Below are 21,376 nucleotides of genomic sequence, written 5' to 3'. Positions count from 1 at the left end.
AGCGGCCTTTATGGGGTGAAACAATGGAAAAAGGAAGACCTTTCTCTCTGTCTGTCTCTCACTGTCCACTCTGCCTGTAGAAAAAAAAAAAAAAAGAAAGAAAAAGAAAAAACATTCTACCAGTCACCAGGAAATGGACTGAGGCAAATATGAGGTCAGAAGGGTGGGAAAGGTAAAAAATAAGGATGAACTCTTGTGTGCCCTAGGTTTGCACAGGTTTTTAATTTTCTTTAATTTGCAGCTTCTTGCTGTAAACACCCACCTTGTATCTACATGAAACGTGTCTGGGAGTCCTGGGCCAAAAGGACGGCACAGTTAGGTTCCGGCCGTAAGGCAGCTCCTGTGTCTTGGCAGAGCCTCTGGCCTGAAACAGAAACAGTGCTTAAAGAGAAAGGGTGTAGAGAAGCAGGCATTCGCCAGAGCTCCCCGGCTTCCTCTGCTTGGGGGCAATTAGATAATGGGGCCCTTGCTGCCACTCCCCACCTCCCACCCCCAAATTAAGTACCCTGCTTGAGAAGCTCTGCTGGCAGCTGTTCCAGAGCAGAGATAAGGAGGCAGGGGACATTTCCGGGACAGCGCTCTAGAGCTGTTCTTCTGAGGGTACAAGGAGAAGGCTGTTTTATCGGGCAGCCTGTGTAGAGTGGACCTCTGATTAGCTTTAGGATGGGGCCAGACATGGGTGGGGAAGTGGTGCCCACATCTAATATTGCAGGCCCTGGGAACAAGTCCCCCTTCCACTTCCCATCCAGCTTCTGCTAATGAGCACCTTGGAGGCAGGAGATGGTAGCTCAAATACTTGTATAACTGCCACCATGGGAGTCGCAGATGGAGGTCCTGGCTCCTGGCTTCAGCCTGGCCCAGCCCCAGCTGTGGGTTGTTCTGCTTCCACATGGTAAAAGTGAATAAATACACATTTTTGAAAACATGGAGCTAGACCTGCCCTTCCACTTCAGCATCATATTTTGGTTCTGTTCATGCTTTAGTCAGTAAAACGCATTATCCTGGATTTCCCCCTGTAGATTAGTGATAGCTGTCTGCCCCGATGTGGCTGGGGTGGTGGGAGTGGAGCCCGTGCTCTGCAAGGAGAGGAAGGAGGAGCCCTAGGAAGTCCCTGCTTTCTCAGAGCGGGAAAGTGGTCTGGCAGGAGGAGTCAGCCGGGCAGGTAGTCGGGCTGATTCGGGCTCACTGCTCACACCCGAACAGGTGCACCCCCTAGATGTGCACAGCTCCCCTGAGGTCAGAGCTGCTCAGAATGGTTACCAACAGCCCAGGCCCACAAAGAAGGAGTGTCCAGTGTGACTCAGAAGAGCTCTGTGTGAACTGATGCGTTTTGAGGGGGGCAGAGACAGTCACATAGCTGGGGAGGCTGGAGGCCAGAGGGAGAAATCGGGGTGGGCGTGGTCCTGAGAAGCTGGCCAGCCTGCACTCTGGTGGTCACTACTTGAGGAAATAACCATACAGTAAAAATTTGGTGACCTTTGACTGTTGAGTCACAGACTGTGATAAATCAGATTTCCCTTGTCATGAGGAGTTTATGATTTAGAAACCAAAATTCATACTTCCGTGTTAACGTCTGGCAACCATGAAGGATGGGTCCCAAAGCCACTGGACCCCTCTCCTGCTCCCTGGCACAGGCAGTCAGAGCGTGGGCTGGGGGCAGGGCGGAGATGTGCCGCCTCCTCCACTGTCCTTGCTCAGTGGTGACTCTGTCTAGAGCGCTGGCTCCAGCTCGGCACCCACCCATCCCCGAGGCGAGGTGGAGGCCACTACTGATCTCAGGGTGATGTGAGGTAGGAGCATGGGCGTGGCGTCAGATAGACAAGGGGTATAATCTTGGCTTCCTTGTATCCTGTGAGAACTTGGGCATTTAATGTTTCTGCGTCTGGGTTTTCAATCAATAGAGTGAGAATACTTTCCTCCCAGAATTACTGTGCATGCAGGGTTTTAAGAGAGCCCACGTCTCAGAATTTACCCAAGGAATAAAAACATATGTCTGCCCAAAGACTTGAGCCTGAATGTCCAAGGCGACTTTGTTTGATTTGAAAGACTTATTTATTTAAAAGGCAGAGTTACAGAGAGAGGAAAAGACAGAGAGAGACAGGGATCTTCCATCCACTGTTTCACTCCCCAAATAGTGACAATAGCCAGGCCTGGGCCGGACTGAAGCCCGGAGCTTCTTCCTGGTCTCTCATATGGTTTCAGGGGCCCAAGCACTCAGGCCATCTTCCACTGCTTTTTCCCAAGCCATCATCAGGAGGCTGGACGGGAAATGGAGCAACTGGGACATGAACTGGTGCCCATATGTGGTGCTGGCATTGCAGGCAGTGGCTTTAACCTCTACCCTACAGCTGAGGCCCCAAGGCAACTTTATTTGTAATAGCCCCAAACTGACAGCAACCCCAACATCTGTCGGCATTTGAATGGATAAACAAATGATAGTTTGTTCATGCCATGGAGGATGGCTCTTCCTTAAAGAGGAATGGAATGATGAGTGCAGGAACATGGGCGAAGCTCCAAATGCTAGGCAGAAGTCACTTTGCTGACAGAAAACGAATTGGTGTCATCAAGAGCCAGGACAGGCTGAGAGCTGGGAGAGCTGCCTCAGATGGGCACAATTTGAACTTTCTTCAGGTTTTTTTTTTTTTTTTGGGGGGGGGGGGATAAACTTCACTTGCAGTAAGTGTCACTTTTTAATTTTTTTTTTTTTTTGGTTTTCAATTCTATGAATTTTTTCAAAAATTTACCAAAATCAGAAGGTTTCTGTCAACCCCAAAAGGCACCTGTTCCCTCTTTGCAGTCATTCCTCTCTCTGTACCCTTAGGCCTGGGCAACCACTGATCTAATTTCTGTGCTTACCGTTTTGCCTCTCCCAGAATGTTCCCATGATCATATAGTATTGGCCTTTTGTGTCTGGTTTCTTCATTTAGCATGCGAGAGTCATCATAGTGTATGTGTTAATTGTCTGTTCCTTTCTATTGCTGAGTAGTATTCCACTGTTTCGCTGTATGATTTTGATACAATATTTGGATTGTTTCCAGGTTGGGAGCAATTATAAATAAAACCGTTATATACATTCACGTGCAGGTTTTTGTGTGGACACGTGTCATCATTTGTCTTAGGAAATTACCTAGAAGTGGGATTGCTGGATTGTATTGGTAAGTGTATGCTTTACTTTGTAAGAAACTGCCAGTGGAGCTGACACTGTGATGCAGCAGGTTAACCCACTGCCTGCAACATTGGCATCCCCTAGGAGCACCAGCTTCTCCACTTCAGATCTAGCTCTCTGGTAAAGCACTGGAAGGTGGCCCAAGGACTTGGGTCCCTTGCCACCCACATAGGAGACCTGGAGGAAGTTGGATTCGTTCTATCAAATGGAGAGAAAGAGTTAATGTCCTTGTATGCCTTCTCCAGGATCTCGTTTGCTAATCTTCTGATGGGAATGTCTGCATTTATGTTCCTGAAAGACGTGGGTCTGTACTTGCTTGCAGTGTCTTTGGTTTTCTCTCAGCATAACGCTGGATGCATCAAATAAATGCAGAGGAGTCTCCTTCTCTCTATTTTCTGCAAGTGTTTGTGTAAAAGAGTATTAATTCTTCCATACATGTTTGGTATAATTTTCCAGTCAAGAAATCTGAGCTTTGAGTTTTTCTTGTGTGAAGGTTTTTAACTATAAATTCAATTTCTATAATCGATGTAAGAATATTCAGGTTAACGTTTTCTTTTTGAGTGAACTTTAAAATTTGTGTCTCTCAATGGATTTATCCATTTCATTTAATTTATCAAATTTGTTGGTATAACTTGCTCTTTGTAACTTAGGATCTCTATTGATGATGTCTGGCTCAGTCCCATTATAATAATTTGTGAATTCTTTTTGGTTTTTTTTTTCTTTGATTCATCTTCTTAGAAGTTTATCAATTTTATTGCTGTTTTCAAAGAACTAGTTTTGGTTTTATGATTTTTGCATCTACTGCTTTTCGTTTTCATTATTGATCTGTTTCATCATTTCAGGATTGATTTCTGCGCCTCATCTTTATTTCCTTCTGCTTCCTTTTTATATGATTTTTTTCTCAAGGTAGGCAATTAGAGCATTGATTTGGCACAGTTCTTCCATTCTAATATAAATTGCTATAAATTTCCCTCTAAATAATGCTGTAAGTACAATCTCCAATTTTTATATATTGTGTCCTCATTTATTGGAAATATTTTTTGAATTTTTTGGGGGGTAGGTTTTTTTATTTTTTATTTTTGACAAGCAGAATGGAGAGAGAGAGAGAAAGAAAGGTCTTCCTTTACCATTGGTTCACCCTCCGATGGCCACTGCGGCCAGCGCACTGCAGCCAGTGCACCGCACTGATCCGAAGCCAGGAGCCAGGTGCTTCTCCTGGTCTCCCATGCAGGTGCAGGGCTTGAGCCCTCCTCTACTGTCCTCCCAGGCCACAGCAGAGAGCTGGCCTGGAAGAGGGGCAACCGGGACAGAATCCGGTGCCCTGACCGGGACAAGAACCCCGTGTGCTGGCGCCACAGGCAGAGGATTAGCCTAGTGAGCCGCGGCACCGGCCAAGGGCAGGGGTAGGCTTTGACCCTTGGTTGTTTAGAAGCATGTTGTCTGCAAATACATGGATATTGCCTACATATTGTTCACATATCTATTACGGATACCCAAATTAATTTTACTGTGATCACAGGATATTCTTTGCCTAATTTCAATTATCTTTAAAATTGTTTGAATATTGTTCTAAGTCCTAGAATATACTCTCTTTTTCTAAAGATTTATTTATTTATTTGAAAGACAGGAATACAGAGAGAGAAGAGGGGGGAGAGAGAGAGAGAGAGAGAGAGAGAGAGAGATATCTTCCATCCACTGATTCACTCTGCAAATGGGCGCAACAGCTGGGGCTGGGCCAAGCCGAAGCCAGGAGCTTCTGGGTCTCCCACGCAGGTGCAGGGGCCCAAGGACTTGGGTCATCTGCTGCTGCTTTCCCAGGCACGTTAGCAGGGAGCTGCATGGGAAGTGGAGCAGCCAGGACTTGAATCAGCACCCGTTTGGGATACCAGCACTGCAGGTGGAGACTTAACTTTCTACGCTATAGCACCAGCACCTAGAATAGATTCTGTACTGGTGAGTGTTCTATGTGCTCTTGAAAAAGTGTATATTCTACTGTTGTTGGAGAGGAAATTCTGTCAATTCTATTAGGTCAGTGTCACTCATAGTGTAGGTCAGTGCTCTTTCCTGCTGGTTCCAGCAATCACTGAGAAGGGAGTTTCGAAGTCCCAACTGTAATTGTGTATCTGTTCTTAAAAGAGCAGGTTTGTGTGTTCTGATTTAGTTACACTTAGGATTGTCGCATCTTCCTGATAGACTAACTCCTTGATCATGTGTGATGTCCCTTTCTATCTCCGGTAATATCCCTTGTTCTGCTATTGATATAGTCGTAGTGTTTATCTAGCATGTCTTTTCCTTTTTACTTTGAACTATTTATTTATATTTGAAGTGAGTTTCTTTTTTCCCCCAGAAACCTTTTATTTAAGGTAATCAAACTTCATGCATTTCATAAACACAAATTTAGAAATATAGCAATTCTTCCCACCCTCCCTGCCCTCCCAGCCTTCTTCCTCTTCCCTCTCCTATTCCTATTCTTATTTTTCACTAACATCTATTTCCAGTTAGCTTTATACACATAAGATTAACCCTATACTAAGTAACGAGTTCAACAAAGAGTATGGAAAAAAACCCCAAACTGTTCCTCCGCAGTCAAGGCAAGGCTGTTGGTACCTGAAGTGAGTTTCTTGAGGGTATTTATAGCTAAGTCTTCTTTCTTATCCTCTTTGTCAGTCTCTGATGTTTTACTGGGATATTTCAGTCATTTACATTTAATGTAATTATTTAAGATTCATTTATTTATTTGAAAGGCAGAGTTACAGAAAGGGAGAAAGAGAGAGAGATATTGATCTTCCATCTGCTAGTTCACTCCCCAAATGGCTGCAATGGCCAGAGCTGGGCCAGACTAAATCCGGGTCTCCCACATGGGTGGCAAGGGCCCAGACACTTGGGCCATCTTCCACTGGTTTTCCCAGGCTGAGTCAGAAGTGTAGCAGCCAGAACACAAACCAGCACCCATATGGGATGCCAGTCTAGCAAGCAGCAGGTTAGCCCACTACACAGCACCGCCCCTAATGTAATTATTGGTATGACTAATTTTGCTGGTTTTTTTTTTTTATTTTCCTTACCTGTGTTGTTATTTTCCCTTTTTTCTGCCTAATTTTTAGCACTTCTACCTTCTTTTTGAGTATTATTTTGTTCTACTTTATCTTTACTATTGGCTTATTATACTGCTTTTAAAAACACTTTTAGCGGTTGCTATAGAGTTTACGTCTTTATCGCAGTCTGCCTTCAGATAAGTTATACTGCTTCATGTATAGTGTGAGAGCCCTCCAGTGGTACACCTGCACTTCTTCTCTTTCGTTCTCTGTGCTGTTGTTGTTTTACTTTGACACGTGTGGATCTGCGTAAGGCTACATTTTTTGGGTGACGGGAACATCTGTGTCTTGACTGTGGTGTCGATTAGATGCGTGTTTATAATTTTCAAAACTCAAGAAACACTACACACAAAGTGAGTTTATCTTTTTTTATATAAATGTTATTATACCTAAATGAAGATGTTAATGTTTATGTAATATATAATTTATATGTTATATATAAAATCTCTGTATTTATATATATTGAGTAAAAATAAAAGACCTAGTATAGATCTTTCCCTTACTGCATTATTAATTAAATATTATTGATGCTGGTGATGACTATTTGAAAAGAGTTAATGTTGGGGCAGGCATTGTTGCATAGCAGGGTGGGCTGCCTCCTGGAGTACTGGCATCACATATGGGTACTGATTCATGTCCTGGCTACACCGCTTTCAATCCAGCTACCTGCTAATGGCCTGGGAAAAGCAGCAGAAGAGGGCTCAAATACTTGGGCCCTTGCCATCCACGTGGGAGACCAGGAAGAAGCTCCTTCTCCTGGATTTGGATCAGCCCAGGTCTAGCCATTGTGACCATCTGGGGAGTAAACCAGCAGATGGAAGACCTCTCTCTCTCTGTCTCTCCCTCTCTCTCTAACTATGCCTTTCAAATAAGTAAATAAATCTTTAGGAAAAAAAAACAAACAATTATCAGTTCCTTGTGGATGCTCTTAATTACAAATGCTCAAATGATATCAAGGTTTAAATAGCAAATGAAAATTAAGTATTAATTATGTACTTCCCTGTATTTCACATTAATTTTTTTAAAGAGTTATTTATTTATTTGTAAGCACATGGGCCATCTTCCACTGCTTTTTAGGCCATTGGCAGGGAGCTGAATTGGAAGTGGAGCAGCCGGAACTTGAACTGGCACCCGTATGGGATGCCAGCACCGCGGGCAGAGAATTAACCTACTATGCCACAGCACTAGCCCCTTGTTTCTTTTTTTAAAATGGCAAATAAGAAATTTCTGGAATTGTATGCTGCTCTTCTGTTCTCTAAGCTAGAGAAAGAAAAGCCTGCTTGTCTAGAATTCTATGTTGTCCATTATGGCAACCACAAGCCACATGATCCTGGCCACCCTCTAAATGCTCAAAGCCACATGTGGCTCATGGCTGCCATGTTGGACAGCAGTATTGGGTGCTTCCATCATCACAGAAAATGCTGTTGGATAGCACAAGGAAGGAGACTGCACACTGCCCAGGGCTGGCCTCCCAGAAAGCCCCTCTCCCAACTTTCTGAGCATTGCTCTCTGAATATGTCTCCATTCTTTTTTTTTTCTTTTCAAACTAAAGCAGGGACTGGCATTGTGGCACAGTGGGTTAAGCTGCAGCCTGGTGATGCTAGCACCCCATAGTGGAGCACTGGTTCAAGTCCTTGGCTGCTCTGCTTTCGATCCAGCTTCCTGCTAATATACCTGGAAAGGCGGGAGATGGTGGTCCAAGTACTTGGGCCCCTGCCACTCATGTAGGATACCCATATGGAGCGCCTGGCTCTTGGCTTCACCCTGGCACCCATGTAGGAAACCCATGTGGAATACCTGGCTCTTGCCTTGCAAATGAATACATTTTAAAAGAAAAACAGTGAAAGCAGGTGTGGTCATTAGTCCAAAGGAAATATTAGTGGCTGATCTTGAAAAATGCATGCTGTTGACTGGTGGAAATCCTAAGTAGGGTCCCTGCTGATTTCCTAAGTACCAAAATTCACTGTTCATATTTTCTCTTACTTGACCTGTCTGCGTTGTATGTTACTTTTTAATTTTTTAAGGTTTATTTATTTATTTATTTGAGAGAGTTACAGAGAGGGAGAGACAGAGAGAGAGAGGTCTTCCATCTGCGGGTTCACTCCCCAAATGGCCGCAATGGCTGAAGCTGGGCCGATCTGAAACCAGGAGCTTCCTCTGGGTCTCCCGTGTGGGTGCAGGGGCCCCAGCACTTGGGCCATCTTCTACTGTTTCCCAGACCATAGCTGAGAGCTGGATGGGAAGAGGAGCAGCTGGGACACAAACCAGCACCCATGTGAGATACTGATACCACAGGCAGAGGCTTAGCCCACTATGCCACAGCGCCAGCCCCGTCACTTTTTATTTTTAATTTGAGAGACCTAGAGGGATAGACAGACAGCAAGCTCTCATATGCTAGTTCACTCCAAATATGGCTTCACTGGCTGGGACTATGCTGGGTCAAAGCTGGGAGCTAAAAACTCAGCCTAAGTCTCTCTTGTGGATGGCAGGGACCCAACTACTTGAGCCATCATCTGTTGCCTCCCAGAGTTTGCAACATCAGGAAGCTGGAATTGGGAGTGGAGCTGGGGATTGAACCCAGGTATTCTGATGTGGGGTGCAGGCATCTCAGCTTACGTATTAACTACAAATGCCTGCCTTGTACTATACTTTTGAGCATGCCTTTCTTCTTGGTTCTCTCCTCCTTTTGTATATATGACTCTGTCTTCTGTTTCTGTCTCTCTACTCCCCTTTTCTCAACCCTTTATAATTTATTCTTCCTCTGCTATCCTTTAAACTACAGCCTTCCACAGGGGTCCATCTGTATGGTATTTTGACTCCCTGGATGGCAGATACCACCTATTAGTTGGAGGTCAGAAAGTCTGTAACTAGCTCAGACCTCTTAAGCTAAGTTCCCCGTCTGGGTGTCTCCGTGGCTCTCCCACAGGCATCCCAGCCTCCGTGTGTCCCCAGTGGATGCTCTCTCCTCCTCTCTTGCAAACCTGCCTCTAGCCCACCTCAGTGTGAGTCACTGCTGTCCACCATGCTTCCCAGGTAGAAACTGGGAGCCCCTTCACCATCCAGGCCAGTCCCTCAATTCCTGCTGACCCACCTCCTGACCACCTCTCAGCTTGAGTTTTGGTTTATTCCCAGGCCTTGTTTCCAGGTCCTCCACAGCTCCAGATATTCTTACAATTTGTTCGTCTTTCTGCTTCCTGTGTGTCTTCCTCCATTGCTGACTGGTGATCTTCCTGTGATGCAGAGCTCATCATTTTATGCCCCTATTTAAAATCCCCTGAAGAGCCCACATTATTTTTGGCTAAAGTGCAAATGTTCTAGCATGATGTAGTCGTCTCAAGGTCTTCGCCTTTCCAGCCCCCGGCTCCCAGCTCCCAGCCCCTAGCCTGGAGTCGCCCTGGAATGCTCAGAATACCCCATGTCTTCTCTCACCCCTGTGCCTTTGCATGCCTGTTTCTTCTTGGGCTGAGAGTTACACCCAGCCCCGCAGCCACCTGGCAGAGTCCATGTTCAGGACTGCAGGCCTCTCCTTGCTTGGTAAAAATTCCCTGAACTCTTATCTCCAGGGGCAGTTTCTGTGCCTGACCTTCCCCTGCCTTCTCACAGTATTCTGGGTTTTTCCCTACCAATAGCAGTCATTTCTCTTTATTGAAACTGCACAGAAACTATTCAGGAATATTGTATGGAGTAATCTGACAGGCTTCAGCTCTGAAAATCTATTTGACTTCACAGACTAATGAGGCATATAATGGTGACTTTGTACTGTGTTCCTGCAGGCGAAGATGCTGGAAGCAGATCTGGTTTCCAAGATGCTGCGGGCTGTTCTGCAGTCTCATAAGAATGGGATCGCCTTGCCCCGGCTGCAAGGAGAGTACCGATCCTTGACTGGAGACTGGATCCCCTTCAAACAGCTGGGTTACCCGACCTTGGAAGCCTACCTGAGAAGTGTGCCAGCGGTTGTCAGGATAGAGACCAGTAGATCTGGAGAGGTAAGGTGGTGGCTGTGCCTGTCTGGTGCTTCCAACCTGGTATCCATGATCGAAGCACAAGTGGAGAACCAGCTAAGTGGTTTGTGGTGATAGAATGGTCTTCAAAGCACAGACGAGTTGTGTTTCAGCCCTCAAATTCTTTTCATTTCAAAAATAAGATTTTGGGGCCGGCGCCGTGGCGCACTAGGTTAATCCTCCGCCTGTGGCATTGGCATCCCATATGGGCACTGGGTTCTAGTCCCAGCTGCTCCTCTTCCAGTCCAGCTCTCTGCTGTGGCCCAGGAAGGCAGTGGAGGATAGGCCATGTGCTTGAGCCCTGCACCCGCATGGGAGACCAAGAGAAGGCACCTGGCTCCTGCCTTCGGATTGGCATAGCTCCGGCCACTGTGGCCATTTGCGGAGTGAACAAATGGAAGGAAGACCTTTCTCTCTCTCTCTCTCTCTCTCTCTCTCTCTCTCTCTCTGGAAGAAAGTACTTCATGTCTATTATGGGCCAATTGGTGGCATCAGGTAGATCGTTTATTGCAGTTTCACTTCTTAGTTACCCAGCAGTTTTACTTTTTGGTGTCTGCCTGTTGTGTGCTTTGGAAGATAAGGACACATCACCCCCAAAGCCAAACCAAACCAAACCAAAGCAGGAAAAAAAAATCCTGCCTTCCCTCATCTCCCCTCAAAAATAAAAACCGCTGTAGCTTCTTGGGTCTGTTTCTGCATACATAATTCCACAGCACAGGTCTGGGGCCTGTCAGAGAGTTTCCTGTGTCTGCAGAGGTGGGGAGCCAGAGGGTGGGAGGAAAGGGGAACCAGGGTCAGGAGAGAGGTCAAAGGGCAGGCACACCTTGTCTGTAGTAATCCTTCTAGGAGGATACAAATTACATATTGATAGTAAAGTGTGCTTCCATGTCCCCTGCCTCCCAGGCGGCCTGGCCCCTCGCTGGCCGTTCGGCCATTGCAGCCTTTACACAGTGGTTTCCGTTTTAGTTTCTTTGCCTCTCTGTTTCCTTTATAGACTTCTTGAGCATGAAGGACTATTCTTTTCACCACTAATTATTATAATTAGTATGTGTTAAATGCATGAATGCTCAGATGTCTGCATGAATTAATAAATTAATAATGTTTTTGTAGATACTGTACTCTATTTTATCTAACTCTTTGGTCTCTTGTGTTGACTGTTGAGATGTCCCACATTTGGGTAGGTAAGTGTTTTGGTGTTGAATGACGTTCTTGTAATATATTCTTAGGGCTGCAAATGCTGGGCCAAAGAGTAGGAACGCATTTTGGTTTGTGGGATAAAGCCTTGTTGTTTTCCTGCTCATGACTTCAGCTTAGAGTCACAGGCCTGTGACTTTAGAGATCATCTAGTCAAATCATTTTTCCCCTAATTACCCTGCATCACACCAGATTTCTTCAAAAGATAAAACCTGACCCACTGTGTTTTAAGCAGGTGCAGAGGGTCTGGGGATTCTGCCTGCCTTCGCTCCCCTACCAGTAGTGCTTCCTGAAGCCCCTCATGGAACTCTGTGTCTCCAGGGAGCACAGCTTAGAAACCCCAGGTCTAACCCACCCCAGTTTTACAGCTGGGAGCACAGATTTTTCAGTCACCCAGCTCATCTGTGACAAGGACAAGACTAGGATCTAGTGATCTCGGGGGATTAAATGACCAGGAGTTACAAGTCCCTGCTGTGGACTCAGAGAGAGAGAGAGAGAGAGAGAGAGCGAGCGAGAGAGCGAGCGAGCGCGAGAGCACGCGCCTTGCTGTGGACTTGGCAGGTTGCCTCTGTCTTCCCATGTGTAAAATATTCTTAAAATACAGTTGTGTGGGGTAAATGAGACAGTCATACGCAGAGCACAGATTTCTCTGGTTCCTGTGTAAATCCCCTAGCACTTGCTACATTGTAGATGCTATACCTATTCAATACTAAATGACATTTTCCATTTGAAGAAAGATTATTCAGCATACTAGACTGTGCTTCACTCCTCTTGTTGGGGAGAGAGAGACATAAATGTGTGCGTACAGCTTGACTTGGGATGTGTCTGCTCACTGGGATCCACTGTCAAAAATTGGCCACTAGGGACTGATGTTGCGGTGTAGCGGATTAAGCTGCTGGCCTGGAGCCAGTTCAATCCCAGCCAATCCACTTCTAAATCTTCTGCCTGGGAAGGCAGCAGACTTGGGCCCCTGACGCCCTGTGGGAGGCCAGGATGGAGTTCCTGGGGTCCTGGCTTCAGCCTGGCCCAAACCTTGCTGTTGTAGCCATTTTGGGAATGAACTATTAGATGGAAGACCTCTCTCTCTCTCCTTTCCTCCTCCCCTCCCTCCCTCCCTCCTTCCCTCTGTCTCCGCCTTTCAAATAAAATAAATAAATCTTAAAAACATTTGGCCACTAGGTAGCACTGGCTCTGAGAAGTGCTTCTTCTCTCGCTCTGCCCCTCCCGAGCAGATCACCTGCTATGCTGTGGCCTGCACAGAAACCGCGAGAATCGCTCAGCTTGTGGCTCGTCAGAGGAGCTCTAAAAGGAAAACCGGGCGGCAAGTTAATTGTCAGATGAGAGTGAAGAAAGCCATGCCATTTTTTCTAGAAGGTACGGGGGCTTTCCATATGCTAAAATGTTTAGACCTATAAATACGTTGTCACACAGCCTTATGGAGACATTGCTTGTGTTCACGGTGAGCGCCTGTGTCTGTCACCATTCATCTGTTGGGGTGACATCCCGAAGCTGGCATATCTGTCTGAAGTTGTTAAGTGGACGTGACAAGCATGGCTTACCTAAGGGGCACGGTTGCACCAAGTGAGAGAACTCGGCAGGTTTTACTTAAGCATGTCATGGCAAAGAGTGGCCTTTTTCTTTTATGCGTTTGGAGAACCTCGACCTGAATGTTGGATGAACCAAGAACCATGGTTTACATCATATTTAGCAAGTTGTGTCTTTTGATAGACAACCTGTATTTTTGGAAAAACCTGAATTATATAGTACACCAAAGTGTACAGACAGCTCAGCCTGGGTTAGCTGCAGGCTTCTCACCACGCTGACAGACAGGTCTAAAACTGCAGGGCCCCAAGAAACAGTTCCGTGATGATGGGAAGCGGCCGGAGACAAGGCAGCCATCCCGTGGCTGGGTGGCGATGGAGGACTTTCTGGCCCTGGGGAGATAGGAGGCCAGGCCCTAAAGTGGGTAGGACTTGTTCTCATGGGAGGAGGCAGGAGGACTGACATACGTTTGTAAGCTGGGGGTCAGTTGGCTGCCCCAGCATGGGGAGGGAGTAGAAGGAGGGTAACTGCAGTCCGATGGGCGAGGAACCTCTGCTGAGGGCTCCCCAACCTTGTCTCCCCCTGAGCAAGCCTCTGAGGCGGGGCCTCCTGTGTGCTTACAAACCGGAAGACCGCAGGGCACAGCTGGGCAGGGCCCATGTGGTGAAACCAGGCTTTGGGAAAGCTAATTGACTCCATTGTGTGTGCCTCATAGGAAAACCAAAAGCGACACTCAGGCAGCCAGGATTTGCTTCAGATTTTTCTGTCAGCCAAAAACCGAGTCCAGCACTGTTAAGAGACAAAGGCCAAGCTGTTGGAGTTATAACTGATGTTGCGTTGCCAGCTTACGCGTTGCCCACCACTGTTGGAAACGAGCTGTTCAAGGACACTGTGGGGCAGAAGCCCATGACCCTGTCTACCAACAACAGGTATTTAGGCTTTGTCTGGCTAAAAGGAGAAATTTGGGACTTAGGATAATAAACATTAAAACCATGTGTTTGGGTTAAGAAAATGATACTTTCTGTTTTGCCTAATGTAAGTTCATTTATAGTAGAGAAATGTGTCGTTACTGGTAGGTCCACCTCTGCTGGCTGCCTGGATGCCATTCTCTGAGTGGATATCTCTTCTCCATTTCCTCTGCCTGTGTGTAGTCTCCCCTTGTAAAGTCCGTCCTGAGCGCTCTGTCAGGGTATTGTAAGATACTAGTTTGGTATGATTTACAGCTGTTTCTGGACACCTTTTCCTGTGGTTAACTTTGTCAGCTACACACTCCGCTGTCCTCCAGTGATGGTGCCCCTAATTACACAGCAGCATCAGACAGCCCTCAGCAGGGTGCTGAGCGCACAGCGGCAAGACCACCTGAAGTCTTAGCGTGGGTGCTGCCACTCAGTGGCCAGACTAAGGAAATTCAGTTGTTTCATCTCGTGGGTCTGTGGTTTCCCCATCTGTCCAGTGAAAATGTTAAACTAGATGATCTCCCAGTTCCTTTCTGGCGCTACGTCTTGTGCCTCCACGAGGTAGCTGGAGGCCAGCAAGCTACCGCCGTGGGCCAGAGCAGGCCCCTGCCTCTTTGTACGTGAAGTTTTCCTGGGATGGGGCCACATCTTGCTTACGTATTGCCTGGGGCTGCTTCTGGGCAGCACTGGGGAAGTGGAGTGGGTGCGTAGAGGCTGCCGAGCTGGTTAGGTGCTGCTGGGCCCTCACAGCAGAGGGCTGCTGATGGCTGAGTGGCTCCTTCACCCAGCCTTTCTGTTGGAATATTTCTGCCTTTTCAAAGTAGGTTTTGTAGTATCATAGCCCTTTAAACCAATGTGAAAGGATTCTATTTTGTGTAAAATATCATTTTTCCCCAGAAACTCTCCTCTATAATATTCAGGAAGAATTAATCTGAAAATGAGAGGTAGAAAGTATGCTGTATGTTTTGGTATCTCCTGTTATCATTCACAAATTTGATGCTCTTATAATTGCATACACTAAATAAGCTTTTATTGTCATCCTACAGTCTATTCAAATCCTCCAGAATTAAAGTGCTATACAGCAGTTAAGCTGCCTCTTGGGCCCCCACATCCTGTATCACAGTGCCTGGGTTGGAATCCTGGCTCTGCTCCCAGTCCTGGCTCTCTGCTAATTTACATCCTGGGAAGCAGCAGGTGATGGCTCAAGTATGTGGGTCCCTACCACCCAGGAGGGAGACCCCAGAGGAGTTCCTGGCTTCCTGGCTTCAACCTGACCCAACACTGGCTGTTGTGGGCATTTGGAAGAGTGAACCAGCAGATGGAAGATCTCTCTGTCTGTCTCCCTCTCTCCATCTTTCAAATAGAAAAGAATAAATTTTAAAAAGCCATCATGAGTGTCCTCAGAGGACAAAAAACTCTTCTGGACACTTACGTGTATTTCTTGGTTTGTATTCTGGATTTCAATAAAATGTCTAAAAGTTTTTAAAAACCATGAAAGGAAACTCATCAAAATATTACTATGATGAAATTCTCTTCGTTTGAAAGAATTGATGTCATTTTAAGAGTGTTCCATACTATTCAAATATTGGGAAATTATGTGTATTCTGGAAAAAGTAGTCATTGAGTAACTCCAGCATGATTCATTCAATCATTTTTACAATATTTGGTCTCCCTTACATATGCCAAACGCTGACACAGGCTCTGGGAATACAGATAATTAATATATGTAGAATCTGGTCAGAGAAACAGATCTGATTGTAAAGTATGTGTATGGGGGGGTATTTTCTTTTTCCTCCTATTTGGAAAAATCTTCCTACATATATCCAGTATAAGTCATATAACATTATTTTGGTGAGAGTGTTTTTCAGATAGCTGTTGGAGTCATCTCCATCTGGTGTGAGATGTCATTTTTGTTATGTGTTAACATATGTAAACTCCATGTTTCTCAGCTCTCTGTCATTTATTCAGCTTATCTGTCCAGCTACTTTAATTTTATAATGCATTTCAATGCCTGGCAATGTAAGCTCTTTATTTTTCTCTTGTATTCCAAAATAGTTTCAACTATTTATTCTTTGCATTATTTTCTCTATTCTGTTTTGCTAATCCCTTAAAGGTGATTAATTGTAATTTTGACTTCCCGGGTCTGAAAGAATCTTTCAGAGGCCTTTTTAAAATTTAGCTTCTGACATAACATATTGTTTCATATTTTAGATGTGAAAGCTAATGCTTTTCATTTTTTGTAGCTTTAAAATATCTTAATGGCTCATTTTGCTTTTCAGCACCACAGAGACTTTAGATGGAAAGTACAGTATAGACTTTGCTATTTGAATTTTATTTTCCTCTTCTTTTTGCTACCTCAGGTTTAGTCCGAAGGTATCACTGTCGCCATCTTTTCAGATGCATCTCTCAAGATCCTGTAGCAAGGAAATGAGCGGTACGTGTGTGTTGGGGTGGTCTCCATGGTGCACACCGGCTTCCTCAGCCCCGCAGCCCCCAGTGGAGGGCCTGGCGTGCACCCCATCGTCTCCTCCCGTCTCTCCTAAGGGGTCTGCAGAGAAAATAATACCTTCAGAAACATTGTGTGTGTTCTGACCTGAGGCCTTCTCTTGTCCACGCCCACGTGGCCACCTTACCCTCTCACTCTCAGGCAGATAAGCCCCCAAGTTCCAGAGGCTGAGGCTTCACTTAAAGGGACTCCTTTATTTAGGTTTAAAGTGTAGATAGACAGACAGACAGACAGGGGGAGCTTAAACTCCTATCAGTTTCTGACGGCGCCCAAACTGCAGGGAGCCACTGCGCATCCAGCTTTAACTAACCCTTCAGGTTACAACATCCAGAAGGGCTGCTCGGGAAACAAAGTGGAGCGTCCTCAAGTCCAGGAATCTAAGGTTAGGAAGTCACCCCGGTCACCTGTCTTCCCCAGTCAGTGGGCAGGCGCCGCCCTCCTGGAGCCCCCCGGAGGCGTGGGAATGCAGTGTTGTCAGGCCAGACTTCCCGTGTGGGCCGTGGAAGTGTGACCTCACGTGATCTGCTGCCCCGGGTGTGATCCTCACTGAGCTGAAATGTTTGTTTCCCTGAGAATACATCTCCAGGACTTCTTGTGGAGATTAGTTGAACAGTGTGCTTTTTGTTTATATGAGTTATTTTAATGTGCGTTTTCTGAAATCTGACTTCAGTAAAAGCACATACCTTTTTAGAGGCTTGAGTTACTGTAGCGTTTTTCTGCAGAAGCGCGAGAACTGGTTGCAGCGCTGAAAGGCGCTCCCGTCAGCACGGTCCCTGCCACACGCTGGCAGCCGGCAGTGATCTCAGTTTAACTAAGCGTGCAAACCTAAGGTGTCGGCAGTGGCCCCACACATAAGGTGCCTTTGCAGACCCCGCTGGGCCTGCTCTCCTTAAGGGAGGTCTGCCCTGTGCAGAGAAACTCATTGTTCTTGTTGTTCTTCCCAATCCTTGAATCTCACTGTTAGGGAAGAACTCAGATAAATTAGCCATGCCCTCCGTGGGAAAAGTATATGAACACTCTGGGTGCCTCTGCGCTCTGTGCCCATCGAGTCTTGGGAAGGCCAGCCCCTCACGCCCTCTGGTGGAAAGGGCAGTTAGCATTTGAGCGTGCTCAGGGAGTGGCCCGCCCCAGGGCATCCCCAGGCGAGTCCCTGAGTCTCTACTAGCCAGTTAAAGATAAGGCAAAATAGAAGTGACTGAGACCCAGCTGCAGTACTGCTTGTAGAAGGTAATTTTTAGTTCACACTGGTCTGTATGCCAGTGAAATTTTGAAGGGATTTGGAATGAATTTCGTAATTCTTGAAATACCAGAACTGACAGCTATAATGAGCACTCAAATTTTTGTATTGTCTTAGGGCGTTAATCCAGGCATTCTAAGTTTTAAATAAAAAAATAATCTACGAGAGCTAGCTAAAACTTTGTAAATATCTACTTATGAAAGATAAACATTAGAAAAATAAAAATAAAGCATTAATAGTTATCTGAGGTTCCAAGCTTTTTATTCATGTTTATGAACTGAAGCTGGGGTAGTTCTTGAAGCAGGATTGTTTATTAATAAATTATTTTCCTTAATAATTGGGGAAAGTAACCATAACCTTAAAATCTGAATCAATTTTTTTCTCTATAAAGTGTTCTTGTATCATATCATTATGCTTTTGTAGACTATAAATTCAGCATTGCATATATACCAATATCATCTAAACTTTTACCTGCCTTGGTCACAGGTAGCAAATGTCTGGCTAAGTAGTAAATGTCACAGAAGATCATTCTGATGTCTCAAGTAAACCGTGAGATGTCCTTGCAAGAGAGAGGGGCGAGGTCTCTTCTGCGGGTTTCTGGACCCCACTGCTCCCCGCAGGGGTAGAGCGTGGGTGTGGTTGTCCCACTGCTGCTCTGCCTGAGCCTGCTCCCTTCTGAGTCCCTTGGTCCCCACAAACCTGCAGACACCCATAGACAGTAATGGGGACCACCTAAAATGTTGTGCGTTTCGGTTAATTCTATCATTTTTTTAATTTGAAGATAATTTAAATCAGACTGTTGAAAAACCCAATGTCTCGCCTCCTGCTTCTTACACTTATAAAATGGATGAGGTTCAAAACCGCATAAAGGAAATACTAAACAAGCATAACAATGGCATTTGGATATCTAAGCTTCCACATTTTTACAAAGAATTATATAAAGAAGACCTTAACCAAGGAATCTTACAGCAGTTTGAACACTGGCCTCATATCTGCACGGTACGTTCCTCCTTCCCCCACTCTCATGCCTCCTCCCCGCCCAGCTGTCCAATCTGAGGTGTAAGTCACACCACCACACCACCTTTGCCCAGGGAGGGTGAGCGCTGTGCATGTGTTGCCTCCTTAATCTCTGTCGCTAAGATTAGCTCATGTTGATTCTTATTCACAGAAGTATGTCAGGGTGGAGGGCTCTATGTGTGTTGTAATTGCTGTGGTTATATATGTATTTTTTTTGTTTTAAATCATCTTTAAAGTGCATTTAATATGTGGTAATATGTACTGTGTAGCCTCTTGTATTGGTTGAACTGCCACCAGTAAACACTATTAGTTTTGCCATTTTAGTAACTTGGATTTATTGGTAACACATTGTTCATTAGCCTCACATTTTATATGCTTACTCATGAGCAGTCTTGAAGACTTAGCTGAACAAGTTCTAATTATTTATAGAGCAACTTATTTTGAAATTAATTTGGTGTTCATGTTTAAAACTTTTGCAAACTTTCTTCAGAGAAAAATTGAACAAAGAAAAAACACAGAATGAAGTATCAGTTTCTGTACCTGCTCCTACCTGGGAGTCTAGAATTATAACCAGATAACACAGAATGGTTCAGTTTAGCCAGAGAGAGTCACCTAGATCCCTAAACCAAAGTAACCTTTAGATATTTCTTAAATGTGAAATATATTCAGAATCTGTTTTAAATGATAGCGTTTATTTAAAATATTTTCAAAATGTAACTTTTAAATGGAGCTTTAACAGCTACCTGGTGCTTTTAAGTTTGTGGAATTAAATATGTGTGAGAATTATGTGCTTTTTGATATAGAGGTGTTTTAAAAATAATTTTTATTTTTCATTTCAAAGGCAGAGAGAAAGAGAGGGAGAGAGGGAGGGAGTGAGTTAGGGAAAGAAACATCTCCCATCTGCTGGTTCGTTCCCCAAATGCCTGCAACACTTGAGGCTGCGTCAGGCCAAAGATGGTAGCCAGGGACTTAGTCTGAGTCTCCCAAGTGGGTTACAAGACCCAAGTATGTGAGCCATCACCTGCTGCCGCTCAGGGTGCACATTAGCAGGAAACTGAAACCTGGGACTTGAACCCAGGGCCTCTGAGATGGGATGCAAATGTCCCAAGTGTTACCTTAACCACTGTGTCAAACCCTGGCCCTGACTTCCCCATTTCTGAGGAGGTATTTGAGAAAGTTGTGCCAGGCTGCTTGATTTTTAAGATTCAAGGCCTGTTGCCCCTTCTTGAAACTCATGTGGTTGGGGCCAGTGTTGTGGCACAGCAGCTAAAGCCACCACCTGCAATGCTAGCATCCCATATGGTCACCCATTCAAGTCCCGGCAGAGCAGCAGAAGGTGGCCCCAAGTTCTTGGGTCCCTGCACCCACGTGGGAGACCCAGATGAAGCTCCTGGCTCCTGGCTGCATCCTGGCCTAGCTTTGACCATTGTGGCCACTGGGGAGTGAATCAGCAGATGGGAGAGTTCTATCCCCGCCTCTGTCTATAACTTTCAAATAAGTAAATAAAAAGAAATGCATGTGTTTCCTTTATGGTTTTTTTGTTTTTTGTTTTTTGTTTTTGACAGAGTTAGAGAGAGAGAGAGAGAGGTCTTCCTTTCATTGGTTTACCCCCCAAATGGCTGCTATGGCCAGCGCGCTGTGCCAGTCCAAAGCCAGGAGCCAGGTGCTTCTCCTGGTCTCCCATGCGGGTGCAGGGCCCAAGCACTTGGGCCATCCTCCACTGCCCTCCCGGGCCACAGCAGAGAGCTGGATTGGAAGAGGGGCAACCGGGACAGAATCCGGCGCCCCTACCGGGACTAGAATCCGGCATGCCGGTACTGCAGGCGGAGGATTAGCCAAGTGAGCCACGGCGCTGGCCTTCCTTTATGTTTTAAACCCATAGATATTCATAGCAAGTTTTTGGTGAATTTAGAGCCTTTATTTTTTTAAGCTTTGATAAAAATATCTTCTTTACAATAAACGTGTCAGGAAAACTTCACACATTCTTAACAAATTATGTTCCTGGTTATTTTAATGCTCTGTGATAATTAGTGTTATTTGTGTAGCTTTATTTATGGCTTTTTGGGGGGAATTTCCATCCTGGCTCCTCTTCATGTCTCCAGCATTCCGGAATGTCTCTTGCTAGGATCATAGATGAGAGAGCCACTGCCCTCAGTGGTGTTAAACCCTCACCTGGGATGCGCGGTGCCTTAGTAGCTCTCAGGTGCTGAACGTGAGGACGTTGCTGCGGCTGCTGCTTTCAGAACTTGAGTTCAGCTTTGCCGTACGCAGTGAGGGTGGAGATGAAGCAGAAATGCTGTGCACCTGTGTGGCCTGTGCACCGTGTCATCACTGATGGTTCCGCTTAGAGGAGCCTTGTGGCCAGGATGCCAGAAACAGCCAGCCACGCTGATGCCTGGGGATGCATTGCAGAACTTTGTGTTGTAATCTTTGAATATTTCTTCTAGCAGCCTGCTGGGGAAACAGCTGTAAACAGTTACAGCATAGTTCTTTCTCCCTTCCCACTTGTTTGCACCTCTCTGCAGAGCAGAAACACGGATGGTATGCCCAGACCTGTTACTCTAGGCAAGCTCAGGTGGTCTTGAAGGCTGTGTGGACAATTTAGGGAAAGAAAGAGCGTGATAAGAGGTCTCTCTCTCTCTCTAATTGTCAGGTGACTGAGGGA

The 21,376-nt window shown here is 45.6% G+C and overlaps 1 protein-coding gene across 1 annotated transcript in view; it reads left to right on the top strand.

Moving 5' to 3' along the window:
* Positions 1–21,376, top strand: part of TDRD7 (tudor domain containing 7) — a 70,669-nt gene that overhangs the window by 7,755 nt on the left and 41,538 nt on the right. Inside the window, exons 2-6 of the mRNA XM_062207914.1 lie at positions 10,032–10,244; positions 12,686–12,827; positions 13,711–13,924; positions 16,312–16,385; positions 18,476–18,693. Coding sequence (XP_062063898.1) covers positions 10,038–10,244; positions 12,686–12,827; positions 13,711–13,924; positions 16,312–16,385; positions 18,476–18,693 — 855 coding nt within the window. The 5' untranslated portion in view covers positions 10,032–10,037. The remainder of the gene's footprint in view (positions 1–10,031; positions 10,245–12,685; positions 12,828–13,710; positions 13,925–16,311; positions 16,386–18,475; positions 18,694–21,376) is intronic.

The sequence above is a fragment of the Lepus europaeus genome, chromosome 12, assembly GCF_033115175.1.
Source record: "Lepus europaeus isolate LE1 chromosome 12, mLepTim1.pri, whole genome shotgun sequence".
In the NCBI taxonomy this organism is placed as follows: Eukaryota; Metazoa; Chordata; class Mammalia; order Lagomorpha; family Leporidae; genus Lepus; species Lepus europaeus.
This window is presented reverse-complemented; position numbering and strand designations above follow the sequence as displayed.